General features: G+C 40.6%; 1 protein-coding gene across 6 annotated transcripts in view; it reads right to left on the bottom strand.

Annotated features, from left to right (window-relative positions):
• Nucleotides 1-23,397, bottom strand: part of LOC122740281 (voltage-dependent N-type calcium channel subunit alpha-1B-like) — a 225,947-nt gene that overhangs the window by 104,972 nt on the left and 97,578 nt on the right. For all 6 annotated transcript variants that reach the window (XM_043982276.1, XM_043982270.1, XM_043982274.1 and 3 more), the window contains one exon: nucleotides 21,171-21,382. In XM_043982276.1, the coding sequence (XP_043838211.1) occupies nucleotides 21,171-21,382 (212 nt within the window). The remainder of the gene's footprint in view (nucleotides 1-21,170; nucleotides 21,383-23,397) is intronic.

Here is a 23,397-nt window from a genome sequence, read left to right as displayed (position 1 = left end):
TTGATGAGTAATACATTATTCACAATTCAGCAAGAAATATTTATATATTATATGAAACAAAGAAAAAGAAATATAGTTATTCATTAAAATGCAAGTGGCTATACAATATACTTGTTAAAAGAAAATGTTAGGATATAGATAAGGGAGTTATCTTCCTAATATAGCTAGCTTCACTAAATCAAAGAGAACTGCCCACAAGGCCAGACAATGGAAGAGGATGTTCCCAGGACTCTGGACTCTACTCAGTAACTAAGTCTTTTTGTATTGATAAGAAGTGGGGAGAAAGGACATTGACGGACACCAATTCATGAGAGGTCATATATAGCAAAATGGCTAATACAGAACAAGATGGGGGGAGGAGAGCTGGCTGGGCTTATCTCTTATCTCTTTAGCACCATCTACAGTATGAGAGATAATTGAGGACAGACCAGTCCTGAGAGCAGAGCTAGGAACTATTTTATTTGGAGGAGAGCACTGTGGATGCTCCAGGGAGCCACAGAATCCTGCTATGTGAAAATCTGGCGGGGCTTGTCTACATTCCTCTTTCAGGAAGACCTTAAGCCTGAGAGAAGCTGACTCCTAAGTAAGGTCTTGTCTGCTTTGCCCTCTACTGCTCACTCTAGCTTAAAGGGGAAACTCCTCAGTGCTCAACAGAGCAGATCTGAGAAGCTTTGTAGTTTTCTGGCTTAAGGGAACAGGTTTGTCATAGAAATAACAAAACAAAACAAAAAACCCTACTTCTACACCCAGCCAAGGGAACACAGTGGAAAGCTACAGACCCCCATTTGGAGAGGCTGTTTCACTGAAACAGTATAATGTGTCTACTTTATTGAAAGAACTTCATACTGTTTCAGAAGCCTGGATGTTGTCCCCCTTGCCACCAAAAAAGAAAGCTTTCTTCAAGCAAGAGGGCAGAGAATCTCAGAAGAGAAGAAAGCTGTCCTTGGTATAGGTTATTGCTTAGAAGCAACCACCAATAACTAGGCCTGGAGTCCAGAATTAAGAGTTGTTCTGGGTACTCTGCTCTGCTCATAGGTCTCTTACTCATGTGCCCCACTGCTAGGTTCTTATTAGTGTGTTTCTACTCCTCCACAGACATGGTGTATGTACATTGTTGGGAGAGTATGATTGAGGTTTACAGGTTTGTAGGTTTCTTTTGGTTGTTCTTAATTTTGCATTCTATAGTGTAAGTATTATGCTATGATTATTTTTTTTTGTTTTGGCCTTCTCATTTAGTAAATGTTTCACTTTAAAAAGTCATATGGATATAAAGAATAGGCAGGGAGCCAAGATGGTGGAGGAAAGGCAGTGAGCTCCTGAACTCATGACACCATTGCTCAAAAAAACATCCGAATAACACCATAGGAAAATGCCCGGAGCAGCAAAACTCACAGAAGAATGTGCTGAAATCATCTTCTAACCAAGAATGGCTTAGAAGGTCAGAAGGAGGGAGCTGCTGTGCTGATACAGGAGTAAGGCCCAACCCCACAGTCACCCTGACACAGATCCAGTCTCAGGAAGTCCTCACCAGAGAAGGAGACCCCCCAGAGCCTCTGAATCAGCTGAAGCACCAGTGTCATCTGGAACTAAGCTCACAGTCTGGTGAGTGGGCTGAGCCCTGGGCAGGGGAGAGACTACAGGGGTCTATGCCGGTGCTAAGGCAGAACATGGATTTTATGCCCCTGCTGAGAACCAGGAGGTAGGCTCGAGTAGCAGTGGCCCAGGTAGGGGAGGGGCACAGGCTCGTCGGAGCTAACAACCACAACACACAAAGCTGGTTGATTAGCAAGTTGGTCTGGGGTCATCTAGGACCAGGAAACAGGCCAGGTGAGGGAAGAACCTGATCCTCCTTAAATCATACCACCTGGGACTTCTTAAGCTTGTGATACTGCAGCCTGGAAACAGTGCCCCACTTTAAGGAGCTAAAAGTCAAGTAAAAGAAAGGCAAGATGATCCAACAGAGAAAGGTGAGGACCATAGAAAGTTTCTTCAGCAACAAGGAAGACCAAGGGGCACTCTCAGAGGAAGATGTCAATATCAGGGCCCCTATATCTAAAGTTTCCAAGAAAAATACAAATTGGTCTCAGGCCATAGAGGTGCTCAAAAAGGACTTTGAAGATAAAATTAGAGAGGTAGAGGAAAAAATGGAAAGAGAAATGAGGGTGATGCAGGAAAGACATGAGAAAAAAGTCAAATTGGCCAAATGGAAAAGGAGGTACAAAAGCTCTCTGATGAAAATAATTGCCTAAGAATTAGGATTGAACAAATGGAAGCCAGTGACTTTATGAGAAACCAAGACACAATAAAGCCAATCCAAATGAATAAAAAAAAATAGAGGGCAATGTGAAATATCTTCTGGGGAAAACTGCTGACCTGGAAAATAGGTCCAGGAGAGATCATTTGAAAATTATTGGTCTACCTGAAAACCATGATCAAGGAAAGAGCTTAGACACCATCTTCCAAGATATTCTCAGGGAAAATTGCCCTGAAATTCTAGAAGAAGAGGCTAAAATAGAAATTGAAAGAATCCACTGATCACCTCCAGAAAGAGATCCCAAAAGAAAACTCCTAGGAATATTATAGCCAAATTCCAGAGCTCTCAGGTCAAGGAGAAATATTGCAAGCTGCCAAAAAGAAAGAATTCAAGTACTGTGGAGTCCCAGTCAGGATAGCACAAGATCTAGCAGCTTCTATATTAAAGGATCAGAGGGCATGGAATATGATATTCCAAAGGGCAAAGGAAATAGGATTACAACCAAGAATCACCTACCCAGCAAAACTCAGCATTATCTTTCAGCAGAAAAAATGGGACTTTAATGAAAAAGAAGACTTTAAGATATTTTTGATGAAAAGACCTGAACTGAATGGCAAATTTGACTTTCAAATACAAGACCCTAGAGAACCATAAAAAAAATTGGAGCTGGGGGACATACCTGGGGTCATAAAGTGGGTGACTGTCTTGTGTCTGAGGCCAGGTTTTGGCTGGGATCCCCCTGGGTCCAGGGGTGATGCTTTGTCCACTGTGTCACTTAGCTAGGTGATGACATCTTTAGGGTTAAATTGAGGGGTGAAGGGAATTCACTGGGGGAGGGGGAAGGGCAGAAGTGAAATCCTACATGAAAGTAACAGGAAAAGGCTTATGGAGTGGGGGAAGAGATGGGAGAGGAGCAGGACAGTAAATGAATTTTACACTCATCAGAAAAGGCTCAAAGATCTTAAACTCATCAGAGCTGCCTCGAGGAGGGACTAACAGACACACCCAATTGGGTGGAGTAATCTGTTTAATCTGGGCAGTAAATGATCCTAACACTCATCAAAATTGGCTCAAAGACCTCAATCTCATTAGAATTGGCTCAAGGAGGGAATAATATACACACTCAATTGGGTGGAGTAATCTCTATAACCCTGCAGGAAAATAGATGGGGAAGGGGATAAAGAGAGAGGGGGGCAAAAGAAGGAAGGGCAGAGTGGGGTAGGGGACAGACAGAAGCAAATCCCTTTTGAAGAGTGATAGGATGAAAAAAGATGGATAATAGAATAAATATCATGGGGAAGGGAATAGGATGGAAGGGAAACAGTTAACAATAGTAATCATGAAAAAGAGAAAAGGGGGAAAAATTGTACAAAAAATATTTATAGCAACTCGTGGTGGAGGATAAGAATTGAGAATCAAGGGAATGTCCATCAATTGAGGAATGATGGAAAAAGCTGTGTTATATGATTGTAGTGGAATGGACTTGTGCTACAGGAAATGACAAACATAATGATCCCCGAAAAACCTTGAAAGACTACTGAACATAGATGTATAGTGAAGTGAGCAGAGCTGAGAGGACATTGTAAGTAGTGACAGCAGTATTGTTCAATGAGCAATTGTGAATGACTTAGTTACTCTCTCAGCAGTGCAATGATCCAAGACAATCCCAAGGAACTAATGAGGAAGCTTACTATGCACCCCTATAGAAAGAACTGATAAAAAGAACACTTGTGGATTGTATATATATAAAACCTGATTGCGATCTTGTGGAGGGGGAGGAAAGGGAGGGAGGGAGGGAGGGAGGGAGAAAAATTTGGAACTCTAAATCTTATGAAAATGAATGTTGAAAACTACCCTTACATGTAAACGGAAAATAAAATAAATGTTTGTTGCTAAAAAAAAAAAAAGTCATATGAACCTAGTAGCCTGGTATTTCATAAAAATCAGAGACCCCAAGTACTGGGGTGAGGCCTTGCCCAGTTGATAAAAATGGCTGGGAAAATTGGAAAGCGGTCTGGCAAAAATTAGGTTTAGACAAACACTTAACATCACATACCAAGATAAGCTCTAAACTGAACACATGACTTGAGTACCATAGGTCACTTCATAAACAAATTAGAGGAGTTAAGGAAGAACTTCTATTTTGGTTTTATGGATAGGGGAAGATTTCATGACCAAATAAGGAAGGGATAGAGAGGTTCATAGAAGATAAAATAGATAATTTTGATTACACAAAATGTATATGTTTTTATAAAAAAAATAAAACCAATGCAGCTTATTTGAAGGGAAACAGCCAAGGAAAAGAAATCTTTATGGTAAGTTTCTCTGATAAAAGTCTCACACCCAAGATATATAATGAAGTGATTCAAATTTATAACAATAAGAAACATTCCCCAACTGTCAAATGGTCAAAGGATTTGAAGAGTTTTCAGAGGAAGAAACCCAAATTATCAAGTCATGTGAAAAAAATCCCCAAATTACTAATAATTATTTTGTTGTTCAGTCATTTCAGTCATGCCCAACGCTTTGTGATCTTTGTGAGCTATGTGATTGGGTTTTCCTTGGCAAAGATACTGGAGTGGTTTGCCATTTTTTTCTCCAGCTCATTTTACTGATGAGGAAACTGAGGCAAACAGCGTTAAGTGGCATGTCCAGGGCCACACAGCTACTAAGTCTGAGGCTAGATTTGAACCTCAATCTTCCTGACTATAGGCTCAGAGCTCTATCCACTGCACTGCCTAGCTGCCCTACCAATAATTATAGAAATTTAAATTAAAGTGACTGAGTCCCCCTCTCACACCCCATTGGAAAAGTTGGCCAAAAACCAGAAAGTGACAAATGTTAGAAGGCCTTCAGGAAAAACAGGTACACAATTGCATTGCTGATGGAATGGTGAAATGGTCTAGCTATTCTGGAAAGCAATCGCTAAGATGTGTAGACCTTTCACCCAGCAATACCCCTATGAGACTTATACCCCAAAGATATTAGAGAAAGAGGAAAAGGACCCATATATATAAAAATCTTTCTTTCTTTCTTTCTTTCTTTCTTTCTTTCTTTCTTTCTTTCTTTCATTCTGGTGAGGCAATTGGGGTTAAGTGACTTGCCCAGGGTCACACAGCTAGTAAGTGTCAAGGGTCAGATTTGAACTCAGGTACTCCTGAATCCAGGGCCAGTGCTCTATCCATTGTGCCACCTAGCTGCCCCTACAAAAATATTTCTAACCACTCTTTCTGTAGTGGCAAAGAACTAGACACTAAAGAGGATTCCCATTGACTGGTAAACAAGTGAACAAGTTATTATATATGAACATAATGGAACATAATTGTTCTATATGGAATGATGAAAACGGGTGGTTTCAGAGATACCAGGAAAGACTTGTATAAACTGAGGCAGAGTGAAGTTAGCAGAACCAGGAGAGCATCATATGCAATAAAAGGTAACAACATCAACAATAATAATAGCTAGAATTGCTTTAAGATTTGCAAACCACTTTACTGGTAACATGACTGGATTGGTGCCTGCCCATGCTACACTTGTAATGCTCCTTCCCTCCTCCATGCCTTTGCTTTACCTCTGCCTGCTTCATGTCTTCCCTTATCCTCTTTCCTTACCCATCCTTTACAATACAATTCAAATGCCACTTTCTCTATGAAGCCTTCCCTGCTTCCCTCAGTTGGTAATGGCCTTTCTTCTTGGACTCCACATAGTCTTCCCCCCCCCATCTTTTTTGTACTATCCTAATACACTTAAGGGCTAGTATATGTTTCTGTCTCATCCCTCTACTAGGTCTATAAGGGCAGGGATCACAATTTCCCCAACCATTCTGGAGAACAATTTGGAACTATGCCCAAAGGGTTATGGGACTGTGCATATCCTTTGACCTAATAATACCACTACTAGGTCTGTATCCCAAAGAGATCACAGAAAATGGAAATGGACCCACATGTACAAAAATATAGCTCTCTTTGTGGTGGCAAATAATTGGAAATTGAGGAATACCCATTAATTGGGGAATGTCTGAACAAGTTGTGGTATATGAATGTAATGGAATACTATTGTACTGTAAGAAATGATGAGCAGGCAGATTTTAGAAAAACCTGGAAAGACTTAGGTGGACTGATGCTGAGTGAAGTGAGCAGAACCAGGAGAACACTGTACACAGTAACAGCAACATTGTGTGATTATCAGCTGTGATAGACTTGGCTCTTCTCAGCAGTGCAATGATCCAAGGCAATTCCAAAGAACTCAGGATGGAAAATGTTCTCCACATCCAGAAAAAAGAACTGTGGATTCTGAATGCAGATTGAACCATACTCTTTCTACTTTTGGGGTTTTTTAATTTTTGAGGTTTTTCCCTTGTGTTCTGATTATTCTTCTTTCACAATATGACTAATGTAGAAAAATGTTTAATGTGATTATACATATATAGCCTAAATCAGATTGCTTTCTGTCTTGGGGAGGAGGGAGGGAAGGGAGGGAGGAAGAATTTGGAACTAAAAATCTTATGAAACCAAATGTTGAAAAGTATCTTTACATGTAACTGGAAAATTATAAAATACTTTTATGATTAATAAATAAACAAATGCATTAACAATTTCCTTTAGTACTAAGCACAAGCTGAGCTCACAGTAGATATTTAAGAAAAGTGGAATGAATGAATGAATGAATGAATGAATCTAGTCTTCCATATGGTAGCATCATTGGACACATACACCACAATATACCAACTCCTATTCTAGGCTGTGGAGGATAAAGGAGACACAGCTCCTTGAGTCACCTAAGACATCACTACTTCCTTTTCATCCCCGACTTGAATGTCTGAAGATTGACTATGTAATAATAATAGTTAACATTTACATAATTCAGAGAGTAGTCTACTGGTCATGGAGAAGGGAAGTGATAATAACAACAAAGAAACAACCACAACCATTTCTATACACTTGCTGTTTATTGGGCACTGTACTAAATGCCTTACAGTTGCCATCTCATTTGATCCTTGTAACAACCCTGGGAAGTAGATGCTATTATTACCTCCAACTTACAGAAGTAAAACTTGGAGGAGGCAGTTTCTGGACAATCACAGTATTACTTTTCACAGTGGGTGACTAATAAGAATTTCAGTGCCCATTGAGTTGATGATAGCTGAAAATATAAACTGATTCCAAACAGGTTCAGATAAGGGCAGAGAGGACAAGGTCATTGTAGATAATCAGGGAAAACAAGGAGGGTTTTAAGAGTAGCCCCTACAGGGTAAAGATGTCATGAACGAAAAAAGCCATTCTCTCAGTGCTGGACCGGATGCCCCCATCCCACCTCAGTTCAGAGACTCAAAACTTGGAAACAACATAACTCTTGGTCTATGACTGAACTGGGAAGGAATTCATTTAGAGCTGACAGTCCATTAGTGAAGAACCAAACCCATCCCTCCCATGGAGCGATCCAGGGCTGTGGCTTGTGGCTGTGAATCAAAAGGAACAGGAGGATTTCAGTGTCCAAGCTTACCACAGTTCCTGAGCAAACTTTCCCAAGCAGAAAAGCTGCAAACAGCCAACAGGAACACTGCTTTGGCTTTGTTAGCAATTGAGAGATTCCAGAACTTTCTCTAACTTGCCCCTTTTCTCCTTAAGGACATACAAAATTGACCAGAGAACAAGAACTCAGCCCCCTTAATAGCTATCTCATATTTATTTTGTGTATTTGTACATATATATGTGTGTTGTGACTATATCTATACATATCTACATACATATTATATATACATATGGTTTTAGAAAAAGAACATATGTATATATACATACATACACACATGTGTGTATATATGTATATATATGCACATGCATATGCCTATACCTATTCCTATACCTGTACCTATATATATACATATGTAAAATCTCTCCCTTTGGAATGTAAGCTCCATGAGCGCAGGCACTGTTTCTCTTTTTTTTTCATGGAATTTCCATTGCTTAACACAATGTTTGGCCCATACTAAAGGACAGATACCATTGAATTCCGTTGGGAGGCAGTTGGATGGCATTCATATCTCACTACTCTGTCTCCTTATCTACGTTTTTTTCCTAATCTACATTTCACTTTCATCCTTCCTTTCTTCTTTTTCCTTCTCTTCTAAGGTCTGCCTATGATACCTGAACACACTGCTGAGGCCTATGTATCAAGAGCACCGAAGGTCAAAAAGCCTGCAATCACTGTTTTAACTGAGCCTTTTTTTATTTTCATTGCACTTGTTCAGTTTTTCATTTTTAATTATTTTCATTAGCCGATATTTCGGCTCCCAGGAGTGACAGATTTCCTGGGACCATTCATAAAATATACTGACTCATAAGATGTAATTTGACAAATTAAATCCATTATTATCTGTCAGAACAGATTTACCACCCAATCACCCAAGGGAGAGGTGGAACGGCATCAGGAAACAACTGTGAAGGAGAGAGGAACCACATTGGAAACTGACCAACATCCTCTCAAATCCAACTTTGTTCACCTACACAGCCTCTCGGGAATTTCAATGGAAGCTACTCTCAGAATTCCTGACTCTAAACTGCCCCAAAACCTAAGGACAGGAGCTGGTTCAATATATAAATCCCAAATAGGATCCTGAGTTTAATAAAAGTTCAAGGAAAGTTGGGAGGTGATTTTCTGTTTGGAACTAAAAGAACTATAGTTCAGTTAAATGGTTATTGATAACAGCTAACTTAGTGAATTCATGTGTAATATTTCTTTAAATCTTGTACTAATTGAGTATTAAATTGGTAACTGTAGGGGGCGGCTAGGTGGCGCAGTGGATAGAGCACTGGCCCTGGAGTCAGGAGTACCTGAGTTCAAATCTGGCCTCAGACACTTAACACTTACTAGCTGTGTGACCCTGGGCAAGTCACTTAACCCCAATTGGCCTCACTAAAAAAAAAAAAAAATTGGTAACTGTAATCATTAGTTAATTAGTTATTATGTCTTTTTCAAGATGCTTCATTATGACATAAAAGTGACCTTAAGGCCTCAATGGTTGTGTCAAACAAACAACCTATGACCAGTTCTACAAATCTGAAAAAACTCTGAGTAGAGACCCAGTTAAAGTCTCTTTGTTTATCCTGAGGATAACTCTAGCTAAATTTGAAGGATGCTCATCACCAACTACTGGACCGGAGCAACTCGTGAAACCATCAGCTGAAGCAGACAGGGGTTTCAATCAATGTCAGTGGCAGGAGTATCCAATCTGATGAATTTATGTCTTGTAAATATTGAATATACCTAGTTTCATTTGGAAGACTTGTTTTCATATAGGTAAAAAAAACAACCTATAGTTTAATGGCAAAGACTATGAAAGTCCCCTTCTCTCATTTGTCCACATCCATGAGAAACCTAGCCCTTTAAATTCTGAGGACAAGACTGTTCACCTAGTAGCAGCTAATATGAAATACAAGCATAGCATCTTAGAGAAAATAAATGGTCCCCTGATCTTGCAAACCCAAACTTATAAAGTGAGAACCAGAGGCACACTAACACTGATGTACTCTCACTTGTTATTTCTGTGTAGAGAATCTTTTCTATTAAGACCGTTAAAGGCTAGATTTCAATTAAACTCAAACCAATTCAATTTAATTGAGTATTTGCTGTGTACTTTTTATGGTCCCAGTGCAAGGATGCACACCTAATCTGAGTTATTCATGTGGAAATACAACCCCCTCATTGCAGTACTAGCTTTAGTTTTACCAACCTTCCTACAGGACTCATCCAAACACTGATTTCTCAAGGAACCCTCCATACCTCCAAGCTCACCAAGATAACCCCTATCAAATTCTACACCATGAAATCTGTCTTCCTTATTCCCCTCACATCTGTCCTGTCTGCTGTCCTCTCCTGAGCTACCTACCCCTGGTCCAGGCCCTCATTATCTCATTCCTAGATCACTACCTTAGCCTCCATCCTTAATCCCTCAGCTCCGACTTGCCCACACTAAGGATTAATCATCCTCAAACACTCTCATTATAGAGTCACAAAATGTTAAAAATGTAGGGAACCATCTAGTCCACTCCTCTCACTTTTCAGATAAGGAAACTGAAACTCAGAAAGAGGAAGTGATTCGCCCATGACTGCACAGTGAGTAATGAACAGTAAGGGAATCTTCCTTCATTTAGAGTCCTGGTAGGACCTTGCATGCATAGCTACAATTGATTCTTTGTCCAGATAATACCTGTGTGAGATACCTGTAGCTCTCCCCAAATGCTTTCTAAGTAGGAAGAATTTTGGAAATCATAAAGAATCCAAAATTTGAGAGTTGAAGGGAATTTCTAGTCCAACCCATTCACAAATGCAATCCCTACTACAAATGGATATCGAATCTTGAAAATGTCCACAGAGCAGGAGCCTATAACCTTTTGAGCTAGCTAAACAGAGTCTCAGATAGCTCAAATTTTTAGGGAACCCCCCCTCCATATCAAGCCAAAACTGGTCTCCTTCCAAGTTCCACTGCTCTGAGTGATGGCCTCCCTTTCTCCATGTGACACCGCTCCAGATACATAAAGACTTATCATGGTACCCCTAAGCTTCTCTTCTCCAGGCAAAACATTCCCAGTTCTTTTAAGCAATTTTTCTTTGCATGGACTCAAGGCTCTCCACCATCCTGTTGCCCTTGTCTATATGTAATACATATATGAGAGATTAATTTGCTATGGACAGGATGCTATAGTAGAAATAGTACTTCATCTGGAGTTAGAGGACCTGCATGCAAATTCTGGTTCTGATACTTACTAGTTGTGTGAATGTGGATATGCCATGATATGGAAACCAGTTTGCTTCATTCTCTAACTATTCTACCTATCCCACTCTTCGCTATACTGAGGAAGGCCCTTCTTCTCTCTTCTTTAGGTCTAGGGATACCTTTTCCTCATCAACACCAGATTCTCTTATAACAGTAATTTAAAAGTCAGTTCATTTTCTGGGGACTTCTATTTCCATTGGTGACAAATATACTTCAGTGGAAACCAGTCAGTCAACAAGCAATGATTGTCTACTATATGCCAGGCACTGTGCTACTAGGAATACAATGAAAAGCAAAATATAGTCCATGCTTTCATGGAGTCCACAGTGAGATGGAGGAACTCACAAAGCAATATGGCAGAAGATAGAGCACAGAGCATTGTGAAGATGGTGACTGAACGTGTACCTACTGAAGGGGCTATCATTTCTCCTGAAAAGTCAACCAACTATACTAGAAAAGAAAGCAGATGCCAGTCTGCGCCCAAGAACCAGAGCTTCCTCCCAAGGACTTGGATCACCAGACTAAAAGATCCAGGGAGGGGCGGTGGGCATCTAGGTAGCACAGTGTATGAAGCACCAGCCCTAGATTCAGGAGGACCTGTGTTCAAATCCAGCCTCAGACACTTGATGGATATGAGCTGTGTGACCCTGGGCAAGTCACTTAACCCTCATTGTCCCGGAAAAAAAAAAAATATCCCAAGCTTTAGAACAAACCCTTTTGAGTAGGATTGTCCAAGCTAGTGAAGCTTTTGGCCCAAATAGAGTTCTCCCCTTGGGTGTCATTTTCCATTTTATAGCTTATAAGATTATAGTATAATAGATTTAGGCCTGTAAGGACATCCAAACCTTTCATTTTGCAGGTGAGGAAATAGATCTAGTAACAAGCTATAAGCAGATTTTTTTTAAAAAGTCCTTAAAAATCTTGGTAGATGGAGGGAATTTGACTTCTTGGTAGTTTTAATTTAGAAATTTTTATATTAGTTTCACATCTCCTCCCTGGTCCTTTAGACTAGAAGTTCCTTAGAGGAAGAGACTGGGGTTTTTTGTTTTGTTTTTGTTGTTGTTGTTTTGTGGTTGGTTGGTTGGTTGTTTTTTGAGACTGTTTTTCAACTATCTTTGTATCCCCAGTGTTTAAGCACAGCTCCTGGCACATAATAAGTACTCAATAAATGCTTGCTGACTAACTGGTCTGGGAGGTATAAGTATGTGTCAAACTCAGGCCCATTCCATCTCTATCTTCCTGTCTCATGGGCTCCCGCCTAATGGCTGCTGGATCCTTTTTTTGTGACAAATGTCCTTCCTATTCCTGAAGGACAATCCTTATATAATCAAGGCCTATCCTGACCCCTCCAACCCATCAAAGCCAACCATTTGTACTAAGAAACTGAGTATATATATATATATATATATATATATATATATATATATATATATATATATATATATAGGCAGTTGGTGATGCAGCGAATAGAGTGCTGGGCCTGGAGTCAGGAAGACTCATCATCCTGAGTTCAAATCTGGCCTAAGACACTTACTAGCTGGGTGACCCTGGGCAAGTCACTTCACCCTGTTTGCCTCAGTTTTCTCATCTATAAAATGAACTGGGGAAGAAAATGGCAAACCACTCCAGTATCTTTGCCAAAAGAGACTAAATGGGATCACAAAGAACTGCATATGACTGGAAAATGACTGAATAACAATAATAGATATAGACACACTTAACCTCTTCCTTGCCAGAGTTCTAGAAAACTTTCTAAGACTATAACCTACAGAGCAGGTACTACCTTGCAATAGTAAAGGCAATTTTCTTACCTGAGAGTTCTCTGAACCAATGAAATTCTAGGTCCAGGCCCTACTTATTTAGATATGAAATTTTACTGGAGAATGAACCTCCAGGTGAAGAAAATGTTTCCACCAATGTAGGGCAGCAACTGGTCTGCCCCTCACAGTCTTTTTATTATTTTTGTTTGGTTTTTTGTTTTTTTGCAGGCAATGGGGGTTAAGTGACTTGCCCAGGGTCACACAGCTAGTAAGTGTCAAGTGTCTGAGGCCGGATTTGAACTCAGGTACTCCTGAATTCAGGGCCGGTGCTTTAACCACTGCACCATCTAGCTGCCCCGCCCCTTACAGTCTTAAAGAGTTGCCTAGAGCACCAAGAAGTTAAGTGTCTTAGCCAGTGTCATAGAGCCAATCAGAAGTGTGTCTTTAAACCATATCTCCCTAAGACTAAGGCCAGCTCTCTGTTTTTATAAAGTGCTATATAAATGGAAGCTTATTTAAAAATGATATAAACCATATAAAGCATGTAAATGTAAAGCATATTATAAATACATTTGTGTGTATATAATCTGTATGTATGGATATGTGTACATAAACATATGCATACACAAAGACATACACATATGTATGTGTATATAAGTGTGTATATGTGTGTATACACACACACACACACACACACACACACACACACATCCTACTAAGCAGCCAGAAGCAGTTAAGAATGCTAATTTCATTTACCTATGAGCTCCTTAAGATGAGAACTTTGTGACCAGAATAGTACTTTTCTAATTATCTATAATCATGGCTTAAGAAAAAGGAAACAAACTTATATGTACAAAAATGTTTATAGCAGCTCTTTTATTGGTGGCAAAGAACTGGAAATTGAGGAGATGCTCATCATTTGGGGGATGGCTGAACAAGTTGTGGTGTATGATTGTGATGGGATACCATTGTACTATTAGAAATGATGAGCAGGATGCTTTCAGAAAAACCTGGACTTACAAGAATTGGTACAAAATGAAATGAGCAGAACCAAGAAAACATTGTACATGGTAACAGCAATATTGTATGATGATCAACTGTGAATGACTTTGCTCTTCTCAGGATTACAATGATTCAATTCTGAAGGACCCAGGATAAAAAAATGCTATCCACCTCCAGAGAAAGAATTAACAGAGTCTGAATGCAGATTGAAGCATCCTTTTTTTAACTTCATTTTTCTTGGGTTTTTTATGTCTTTTCTTTTTTAATATGACAAATATACTTTACATGGCTGAACACGTATAATGTAAATCAAATTGTTTGCTGTTGGAGGGGAGAGAGAGTTTGGAACTAACAATTTTTTTTTAAATGAAAGCTTTTAAATTGTTTTTACATGTAATTGGGAGAAAATAAAATATTAAATAAATGTAAAGTTTAATTCTGGTTTACATGTAAGACGACCTCCACTAATTTAATTTTTAGACCTTTCTCAAGCCCTGCATAATTCCTGGGAGACAAACAGGACCCAAGTCATTTCATGAACAGAATCACTTGAGGATTGACAATGTCTCATCACCTGTCATGGCCTACCTCCCACCCCCATTAGAATAAAATCCTCTTCCAAAAGAGACTATTTTTGCTCTTGACAAATATATATACCCTTTCCCCCAAGACTCTTTCCTTTCACTCTTTTCTAGCAGCGAATACACTCACTAAGAAAGCAAAGCCTGTCATTAATCACCTAGGTTCAGTGATATAAAACTAGGACTCCCCTGCTTATTGATTATTAAGACCAAGAAAATGCTGGCAGGTGGGACTAGGAAGCTGGGAGAGGTACAGGGGTAAGAAGGCAAGAAGAAAGAGGAGATGGCAACAGAGCTGCCCTACTTCACAACTAGGTCTGTAGAGAGGCCTTCAAAATGCATTAAAGGATTTCTGGGGCAGAGCCAAGATGGTGGAGGAAAGACAGTAAGCTCTCAGAACTCATGACACAATCGATCCAAAAAAAAAATCCCTCCAAATAATGCCATAGGACAATTTCTAGAGCAGCAAAACCCACAAAAAAATGGGCTGAGATCATTTTCCAGCCAAAGACGGCTTAGAAGGTCAGCAAAAGGGGGCTGCTGTGCCGGGGTGGGAGTGGAGCCCAACCGATGGTCACGTTGACACAGACAGGCCAAGTCAGAGAAAGAGACCCCAGGATCCTCTGAATCAGCTGCAGTGCCAGTGTCGTCTGGAATTAAGCTCACAGTCTGGTGAGAGGGATGAGTAGTTGGCTGGGGGGAGATTACAGGGGTCTCTGCTGGTGCTGAGGTGGAATTTGGGTGTTTCACCCCTGCTGAAAACCAGGAAATAGACTTGAGTAGTGGTGGCCCAGGTGGCGGAGGGGCACAGGCTTATCAAAGCTAACAACCACAGCACATAAAGCTTTGCTGCCTGGTTAATTAGCAAGTTGGTCTGGGGTTATCTATAGACCATAGAACAGGCCAGGTGAGTGAAGAACATGCCCCTCCTTAAATTGTACCACCTTAGTCCCCCTGAAGCTTGGGACAGTACATCCTGGAAGTAGGGCCCCACTTAAAGAAGGAGTTAAAAGTCAAGTAAAAGACAAGCAATATGAGCAGACAGAGAAAGGATTGAGGATTGACATAGAAAGGAGGATCATAGAAAGTTTCTATAGTAACAAAGAAAATCGAGGTGTACCCTCAGAAGAGGATAGCAATATCAGGGCTCCTACATCTAAAGCTTCCAAGAAAAATATGAATCAGTCTCAGGCCATAGAAACAATCAAAAAGGACTTTGAAGATAAAGTAAGAGAGGTTGAGGGAAAAGTAAGAGCGATAGAGGAAAAAATGGAAAGAGAAATGAGAGTGATGAAGGAAGGTCATGAAAAAAAAAGTCAACAGCTTGAAAAGCCAAATTGGCCAAATGGAAAAGGAGGTACAAAAGCTCTCTGAAGAAAATCATTGCTTAAAAATTAGGATTGAGCAAATAGAAGCAAATGACTTTATGAGAAATCAAGTCACAATAAAGCAAATTCAAATGAATAAAAAAATAGAGGGCAATGTGAAATATCTCCTTGGAAAAACAGCTGACCTCTAAAATAGATCCAGTAGAGATAATTTCAAAATTATTGGACTACCTGAAAACCACGATCAAGGAAAGATCTTAGACATCATCTTCCAGGAAATCGTCACAGAAAATTGCCCTGATATTCTAGAAACAGAAGGTAAAATAGAAATTGAAAGAATTCACCAGTTACCTCCTGAAAGAAATCCCAAAATGAAAACTCCCAGGAATATTATAGCCAATTCCAGAGCTCCCAGGTCAAGGAGAAAATATTGAAAGCAGCCAGAAAGTAACAATTCAAGTACTGTGTAGCCACAGTCAGGATAGCACAAGATCTAGCAACTTCTACATTAAAGGATCGGAGGGCATAGAACAGGATATTCCAGAGGGCAAAGGAATTGGGATTACAACCAAAAATCACCTATCCAGCAAAACTGAGTATAATCTTTCAGGGGGAAAAATGGAACTTCGATGAAAATGAGGACTTTCAGGTATTTGTGATGAAAAGACTTGAACCGAATAGAAAATTTGACTTTCAAATACAAGACCCTAGAGAAGCATAAAAAGGTAAACAGGAAAACGAAATTAAGAGGGATGTTAAAAGGTTAAACTGCTTACAGTCCTACATGGGAAAATGATATGTCTAACTCATAAGAACTTTCTCAGTATCAGAGCAGATGATAGGAATAAATTTAGACAGAGGGCACAGGTGGGAATTGATTATGAAGAGATGATATCTGTAAAGCATTTATTTTTTATCTTTTTTTGTGTGGGGGGGATGGTCAGAGTTGGGTGACATGCCCATGGTCTAGCAGTGGGTGAGTGTCTTGTGACTGGGATGTATTTGGGCTCAGGTCCTACTGGGTCCAGGGTGGGTGTTTTGTCCACTGTGTCACTTAGCTGTCCCATGATGACATCTTTAGGGTAAAATTGAGGGGTGAGAGGATTGCACTGGGGGAGTGGGAAGGGGAGAGGTAGAATGGGGTGAAATTCCACATGAAAGAAACAGGAAAGGGCTTATGGAGTGGGGGGAGAGATAGAGGAGGTGCAGGGGAGTGAATGAGCCTTACACTCATCAGAATTGGCTCAAAGACCTTAATCTCATCAGAATTGGCTCAAGGAGGGATTAACATACACACTCAATTGGGTGGAGTAATCTATCTAACTGCAGGAAAGTTGGAGGGGAAGGGGATAAGGAGGGAGGGGTGAAAGAAGGGAGGGCTGATTGTGGGAGGGGCAGTCAGAAGCAAATACTTTTTGAGGAGGGATAGGGTGAAAGAATATAGATAATAGAGTAAATATCATGGGGAAGGGAATAGGATGGAGGGAAAGTTAACAATAGTAAGAGAAAAGGAAAAAAATTGTACAAAAATATTCATAGCAACTCTTTGTGGTGGCTAAGAATTGGAAATCGAAGGAGTGCCTATCAATTGGGGAATGACTAAACAAGTTATGGTATATGATTGTAATGGAATATTATTATTCTATAAGAAATGACAAGCAGGATGATTTCGGAAAAACCTGGAAAGACTCATATGAACTGATATATAATGAAGTGATCAGAACCAGAACATTGTTCACAGCAATAATATTATTGCTTTTTGAGCAATTGTTAATGACTTAACTACTCTCAGCAATACAATGATCCAAGACAACCCCAAAGGACTAATGATGAAGCATACTATCCACCTCCAGAGAAAAAACTGATGTTGATTGAGCACAGACTGAACCATGCTATTTTGTGATTTCTTCTTTTATTTTTTTACTTGAGTCTTTTTGTATAAAATGACTAATATGGTAATGTGTTACATAATTGCACATGTATAACCTATTTCTCGTTGCTTGCAACCTCAAGGAGGGGGGAGGGTAGGGAAGGAGGGAATGATAGAGGGATAGAATTTGGAACTCAAAACTTTAAATAAATAAATAAATAAATGAAAATGCATTAAGCTAAGTCTCCTTTTGTGAAGATGCAAACTCAACAAATCCAAAACAGTCATTATCTTCCCTCCTAAGCTCACTCCTCTGAATTTCCCAATTTCTGTTGAGGGTACCACAATCCTTCTGGGTTTCCAAACTCAGCATCAATCCTCCATTCTTTCCTCTCCCTTACTCCCTACATTCAATCAGTCGCCAAGTCTTGTCAGTTCTACTTTCACAGCACCTCTAGCACCCTTCCCCTTCCTTCATATAGCCAGCACCCTATTTTAGACTTTTGTCACTTTTCTCTCTTTCACTGCAATATCAGTTTAATTGATCTCCCTGACTCCATCTCTCCCATCTTCAATCCATCCTCCATACAGCTACCAAAATAAGCTTCCTAAAGCATAGGTCTGACCATGTCACTCTTCTGTTCAAGAATCTTTAGTGGCTCCCTATTTTCTCTAAGATAAAATAGAACTTTTCATCTAAATATATAAAGCCTTCAATAATCTGATTCTATCTTACCTCTGCAGACTTACTTCACACTACTCTCCTTCGTGCATTTCATATCCCTGCTAAACTGGTCTTCTTGCTACTCACTACCCCCCAACTCAGCATTCAAACTACTAGATGCATTCCTTTGACCATGCTTGTCCCCCATGCATAAAATATACCTCCTCATCACTGCAACCCCTTAGAATCTGAGAGAAATGATTATTAAATAACCAATTATTGGGGAGAACCAGGGTTTTCTCCCCATCCTATCATCTCACTCTCTATAGGGTCAAGTCAGCATCTAAATGACATAGTTGATAATGAGATTCGATTAACTTTCTCCTCAATCTTCTTCAGACCCCACCCAAGTGAGGAAGCTCATCTGTGCTTTACTCAGGCTTGGGTGGGGGTAGATCCTTTGTCTACATTGCCAAAGATTGGGGGTGGTATGTGAGAGAGAGAGTGATCAAAGTCACCTCCCCAGCCCCTCATTAGAATAGGTCCACCTCTCATTATAATATTCATTCTTCTCATTATTATTAACCAATCAGAGTTTATTGCCACCCCCAGGCACACCCACTCTTCCAAGGGCATATAAATGCTGAGTTCCATGAGGGGTCTTTGGCATTTCAGAGTGCCACTGACCCTTTTATTAACTATCCACTAGCATTACTAATAAAATTATTAATCCATGTCTCTCAAACTTTTATGCATCACAAATCCTTAGCTTCTTTCACTTAAGTCAGGTGCTATTTCTTATAGGAAATATCACTGGGACCCCCCCCCATACCAAAGATTCTCAATCTTTTTAATATTATGGACCCCTTTGGCAGTCGCGTGAAACTAACAGACCCCCTTCTTATAATAGTGTTTTTAAACATACAGAACATACAGAAAATTACAAAGGAAACAATTTATATTGAAATAGAGTTATCAAAGTTTTGAGTGTTTTTTTAATGTTTTCATGGACTCCAGGTTAAGAGTTTCAGCCTAGTCCTTAGTGGGTTTTTTTCTCTGTTCCAATTATCTTGCATTGATTTATCTGTTTACAAACTACTTCCTCCAGGACTGCAGAAACTGTTTGAGGGCTGACTTTGTTCTTTTTAGTTCTTGAAGCATTGGAGCAAAGCCTCCAACAACAAAGGTACTTGAAAAATACTTGTTGAATTTAATTGAAGTGAATTGCACATATGCCCTTGGACCACCCACACAGCTACCCTCCTATTTCAGTTCTCACTCATCTCTTGCCTGGATTATTTTCATGGCCTCCTAATTGGTCCAGATTTGTTTCACGTCATACCTCTTTCCACATCCTCCACCCCATTATTCCCTTAACTCAATATTTAATCTCCCACCTCTATGAGAACCCACATTCCTATGTGTCTGTGTCTGTGTTTCACATACACCTATTTCATGTTTAAATTTTCCTCTTGAGTTCTGGTTTTGGTTTAGGGGGGATTTTTTTGGGCATAGTCTTCAAACATAAAGGTTCTCTGCCCCCTTTTTGGTTTTGATATCTGGTACCAAGTATATACTGTCAAGTGTTTAATAAATAGTTATCAAATTGAGTGAATCAAAAAGAGCCAAGTTAAGAAGGAACACAGTGAGTAAGGGCAGAGCCAGTCCCATTTCCTCCTCCCCGCTCCCCAACCAAGGTGCCAGAGCTTCCTGGGTGGCATAGTCACCACACAGGGGAATCGCACTTTTACTTTGGGTATATTCCTAAGAAATTGTAGGGGAAGAAATCTAATTTTTGTAAGTCAAATTCTATTTTAATGTGTGAAAAGAGAATAGAACTCCCTCCCTTGAATTGCAAAACTCCCCCTCAGTTTATCTGTTTTCTAAGTTTAGATGTTTATATATTGGGTTTTCTTAAAGTAAGACAAGCCTGCATGCTGATCTCAAGTAGAGGGAAAAAAAGATAGCTGACTCAGGAGTCTTCTGCCAGAAGTGCTTCCCACACCTCCCTGCCACACCTTCCCCCCAATTGCTAGTGCCTTCTCTCTGGGACTACCTCCCATTTACACTGGACATATTTTCTACGAACATTGTTGTTTGGAGGTTGTCATCCCCATTGGAATGTGAGCCCCTTGAAGGAAGGGACTGTGGCTTTTGCCTTTCTTTGTCTCCCCAGAGCTTAATACAGCGCCCGGGACAAAGTAAGTGCTTAATAAATGTTTGTTGATGGACTGATTTCTTCCTTAATCTATTCCTTGGATCATGGCCCTTGGAGGGTTGGGAGGTAGGTTTCAAACAGTCCTGGCCAGCTTCTTTCTCACTAACAGGGAAGCCATTTCCCCATGTGGCCTGGATTCCCTCCCTGCCATGTGGGGTGAAGGGCTCTGTGATGCCCAAAATGGTATAAATGGGGTATCAAGGATCCCAGAAGTCACAGAAGGCTGCTACATATGATTTTGAGGGTGACAGGGAGGACTTCCACTCCCCACCCCCAGTCCCCACCCTCACTTTGCTGGCTGATACCTGAACATCCTTTAAGAGGGGACAAGGCTTAAAATGCCACACATCTACAAGCATATACACACACACACACACCCAAGGAGAGGGCACACAATGACTCAGTGAGACACATGAACTCATACTGAAGAGTGAGGACTGGGAGGAGAGGTCATCTGAGGGTCAGTTTGCAGCAGAGGAGCCAGGAGGGTAAAAGCCAGAAGGCCTCCAGAAAGAGAAGAGTAATAATCCTGTCATAACTCCATCAACCAGATTAAACTCTGTGTGCCCAGGCCCATTCCCAAGCCTGCCAAAAATGGGCCCAAACCACTCCAGCAGTCAGCTCCCCAGGGTATGCCAACCTTCCAACTGGCATTTTTACCAAGGTCCCAGAGCCTGCAGGGAACAGATAGGGTGGAATTAAGGCCAGGGAACCACTCACTCGGAACAACTGTGGTCTCTCCAGGGGCAGTGAGGGTTACTGGGATGCGTATGGTGAGGGTCTCCAGGGACGGCTGGGTCATCCGATGCACATTCTTCTGGTTGTCTGCATCCTCCGGCTGCTCGCTCACCTTCTGCAGACAGGTGCTGGGTAATGTGTGAATGGGGATGGCCACCATCCCACCACTGGCCTCCGCCTCACATTGATTCTCCCTGTAACCCAAAAGCAGATGTCAAATCCTTGCTGGCCACAGCCCACCTACCAGGCAGAATAAGCAGACTTACCTGCCCCACAGCCCAGACCTTGCACATACTACAACCCCAGTAAAGACTTGTCAGCCAAAATGACATATGACTTCTACAGCCTGAGGCTCTGTCTAAAATACTTTATATGCATCAGGGGCAGCCTCATTCTCTACACTCGAAACAAGGTAGGAGAGCCTATGTGATGCATTTGGAGGAGGAATGGCTTTGAATCCAGAGGACCTGAATGAAAATCCTGACCCTCTTATTTATTAGTTGCCAATTCACACTACCTATATGACATTGTATAAGTCATTTACAATCTCTGTACCTCAGAGTCATCTGTAAAACAAGGGTTTACACTCGATGGCTTCTAAGATCCCTCTAAATCTTTAACTTTTTGACAAGAGGTAAGAACATAGCTCCCTGGTCTACTCTCCTTCGTCCTCAGAAGTTAATGTTCAGGATTTTCAGTGCAAGGACTTTGGAGAGAAAGAGAGTATGTGATGGTGAACAGGCAGGAACTATCTGGAGCTGAAGAACCATTAGTTAATGCTTGATGGAAAATCCCATAAATGATCCAATTTCTATGGATATTAGTCAGTACAAGAAGGAAGAACAGATCTCAGCTCAGCAATACAACTTTTCCTCAAGGTCCAGCCAAAGACTCCAAGAAGCTTTCTCTGACTTACACTGGGCCATAATTGCCTTCCCCTTCTCCTGTACTCATTAGGATATAAGATCCTGGGACTGTCTTTTGCCTCTTTTTGTATCCCTAGCACTTAGCATAGTGCCTGGCACATAGTGGATACTTTAAAATGTTTATCGATTGAGTCATTTATCGTAGTAATTGACTCAGAGCCATAGAACCACATAATATTAGAACTGGAATGTGATATTAAAGATCACTGAGTTCAAATCCCTCATTTACAAATGAGGAAACCAAGGCTCAGAGCGGGGGAAATTACTTGTTCAAAGTGACAGTGAAAGGGAAGTTTGGCTGCACCAAAAAACAAGCTTTTGAGTTCTCTAAATGTTTCATCTAAATGGAGAAAGCCATGCAGGTCCAGTTCTGCCACTTACTAGCTAGCTATGTGACCTTGGGAAAGTTACTTCTTTTCCCTGGGCCTCAGTTTCCTCTTCTGTTAAATGAGGGAGTTGAATTAGATAACTTCTGAGGTCCCTTCTAGCTCTAAAATTCTAACATTGTCCAAATGTCTTCTCTCTTCAACAAGACTGGAAATCTATTATGCTTGCAAAAAAAAATGCTAAGAACAACAAAAAGGCCTTTTATAGGTATGAACTGAAGCAAGAAAAAGAACAAGGCAGGAGAGAGCCAATGCTTGGGGCAGAGAACATAATGTTAATGGACCCAAAGAATGTCTGAAGTCAGACTGAGAAAAATCAAAACCATTCAACCCTCCTAATTTGCTTCTGCCTAGTTTATCAAGAGTCAAGAAATCTACCCTGGCCTTAGGCTGCAATAATGGAAGCAGAGGGTCCAAAATGATGATGACAATGCCACTATGCTGGGCCCTGGTCTGACTTGATCTACCATATCTGAAGAATCTCATTCAGTTCTGGAGCCCAGATTTAAAGAGGGGCACTGAAGAACTGGAACTCATTCAGAGGCAATCAGCTAGGATCTGCATGGGCTCTCAGTCAAGCTTCACCAGGACCAGTTGAAGGACTTGGAGACCAGGTTTCTCAGGAGGGATTAGTTATTCTGTGTCACCCCCCAGAAAGCCAACTTGTAGACAAATAAAGTTGTTAGGAGACAGAATTCTGCTCAATCTAAGGGAGACCTGTAGCCATCAGAGCTATCCGAGGAACAGAATAGAGTTTCTTCTGAAGGAATGAGACACTCCCCACATCCCCCAGAGCTAGAAGTATTTCAACAGAGGATAACTATTTGTCCAGGCTGAGGTAAAGTGTATTGGGAAGAAGAGAAGAAGGATGGCCAAAATGACCCCTGGGTCTCTTCC

Source organism: Dromiciops gliroides, chromosome 2, assembly GCF_019393635.1.
Source record: "Dromiciops gliroides isolate mDroGli1 chromosome 2, mDroGli1.pri, whole genome shotgun sequence".
Lineage (NCBI taxonomy): Eukaryota > Metazoa > Chordata > Mammalia > Microbiotheria > Microbiotheriidae > Dromiciops > Dromiciops gliroides.
The sequence above is the reverse complement of the archived record's forward strand: the minus strand, read 5'-3'. Positions and strand labels throughout refer to the sequence as shown.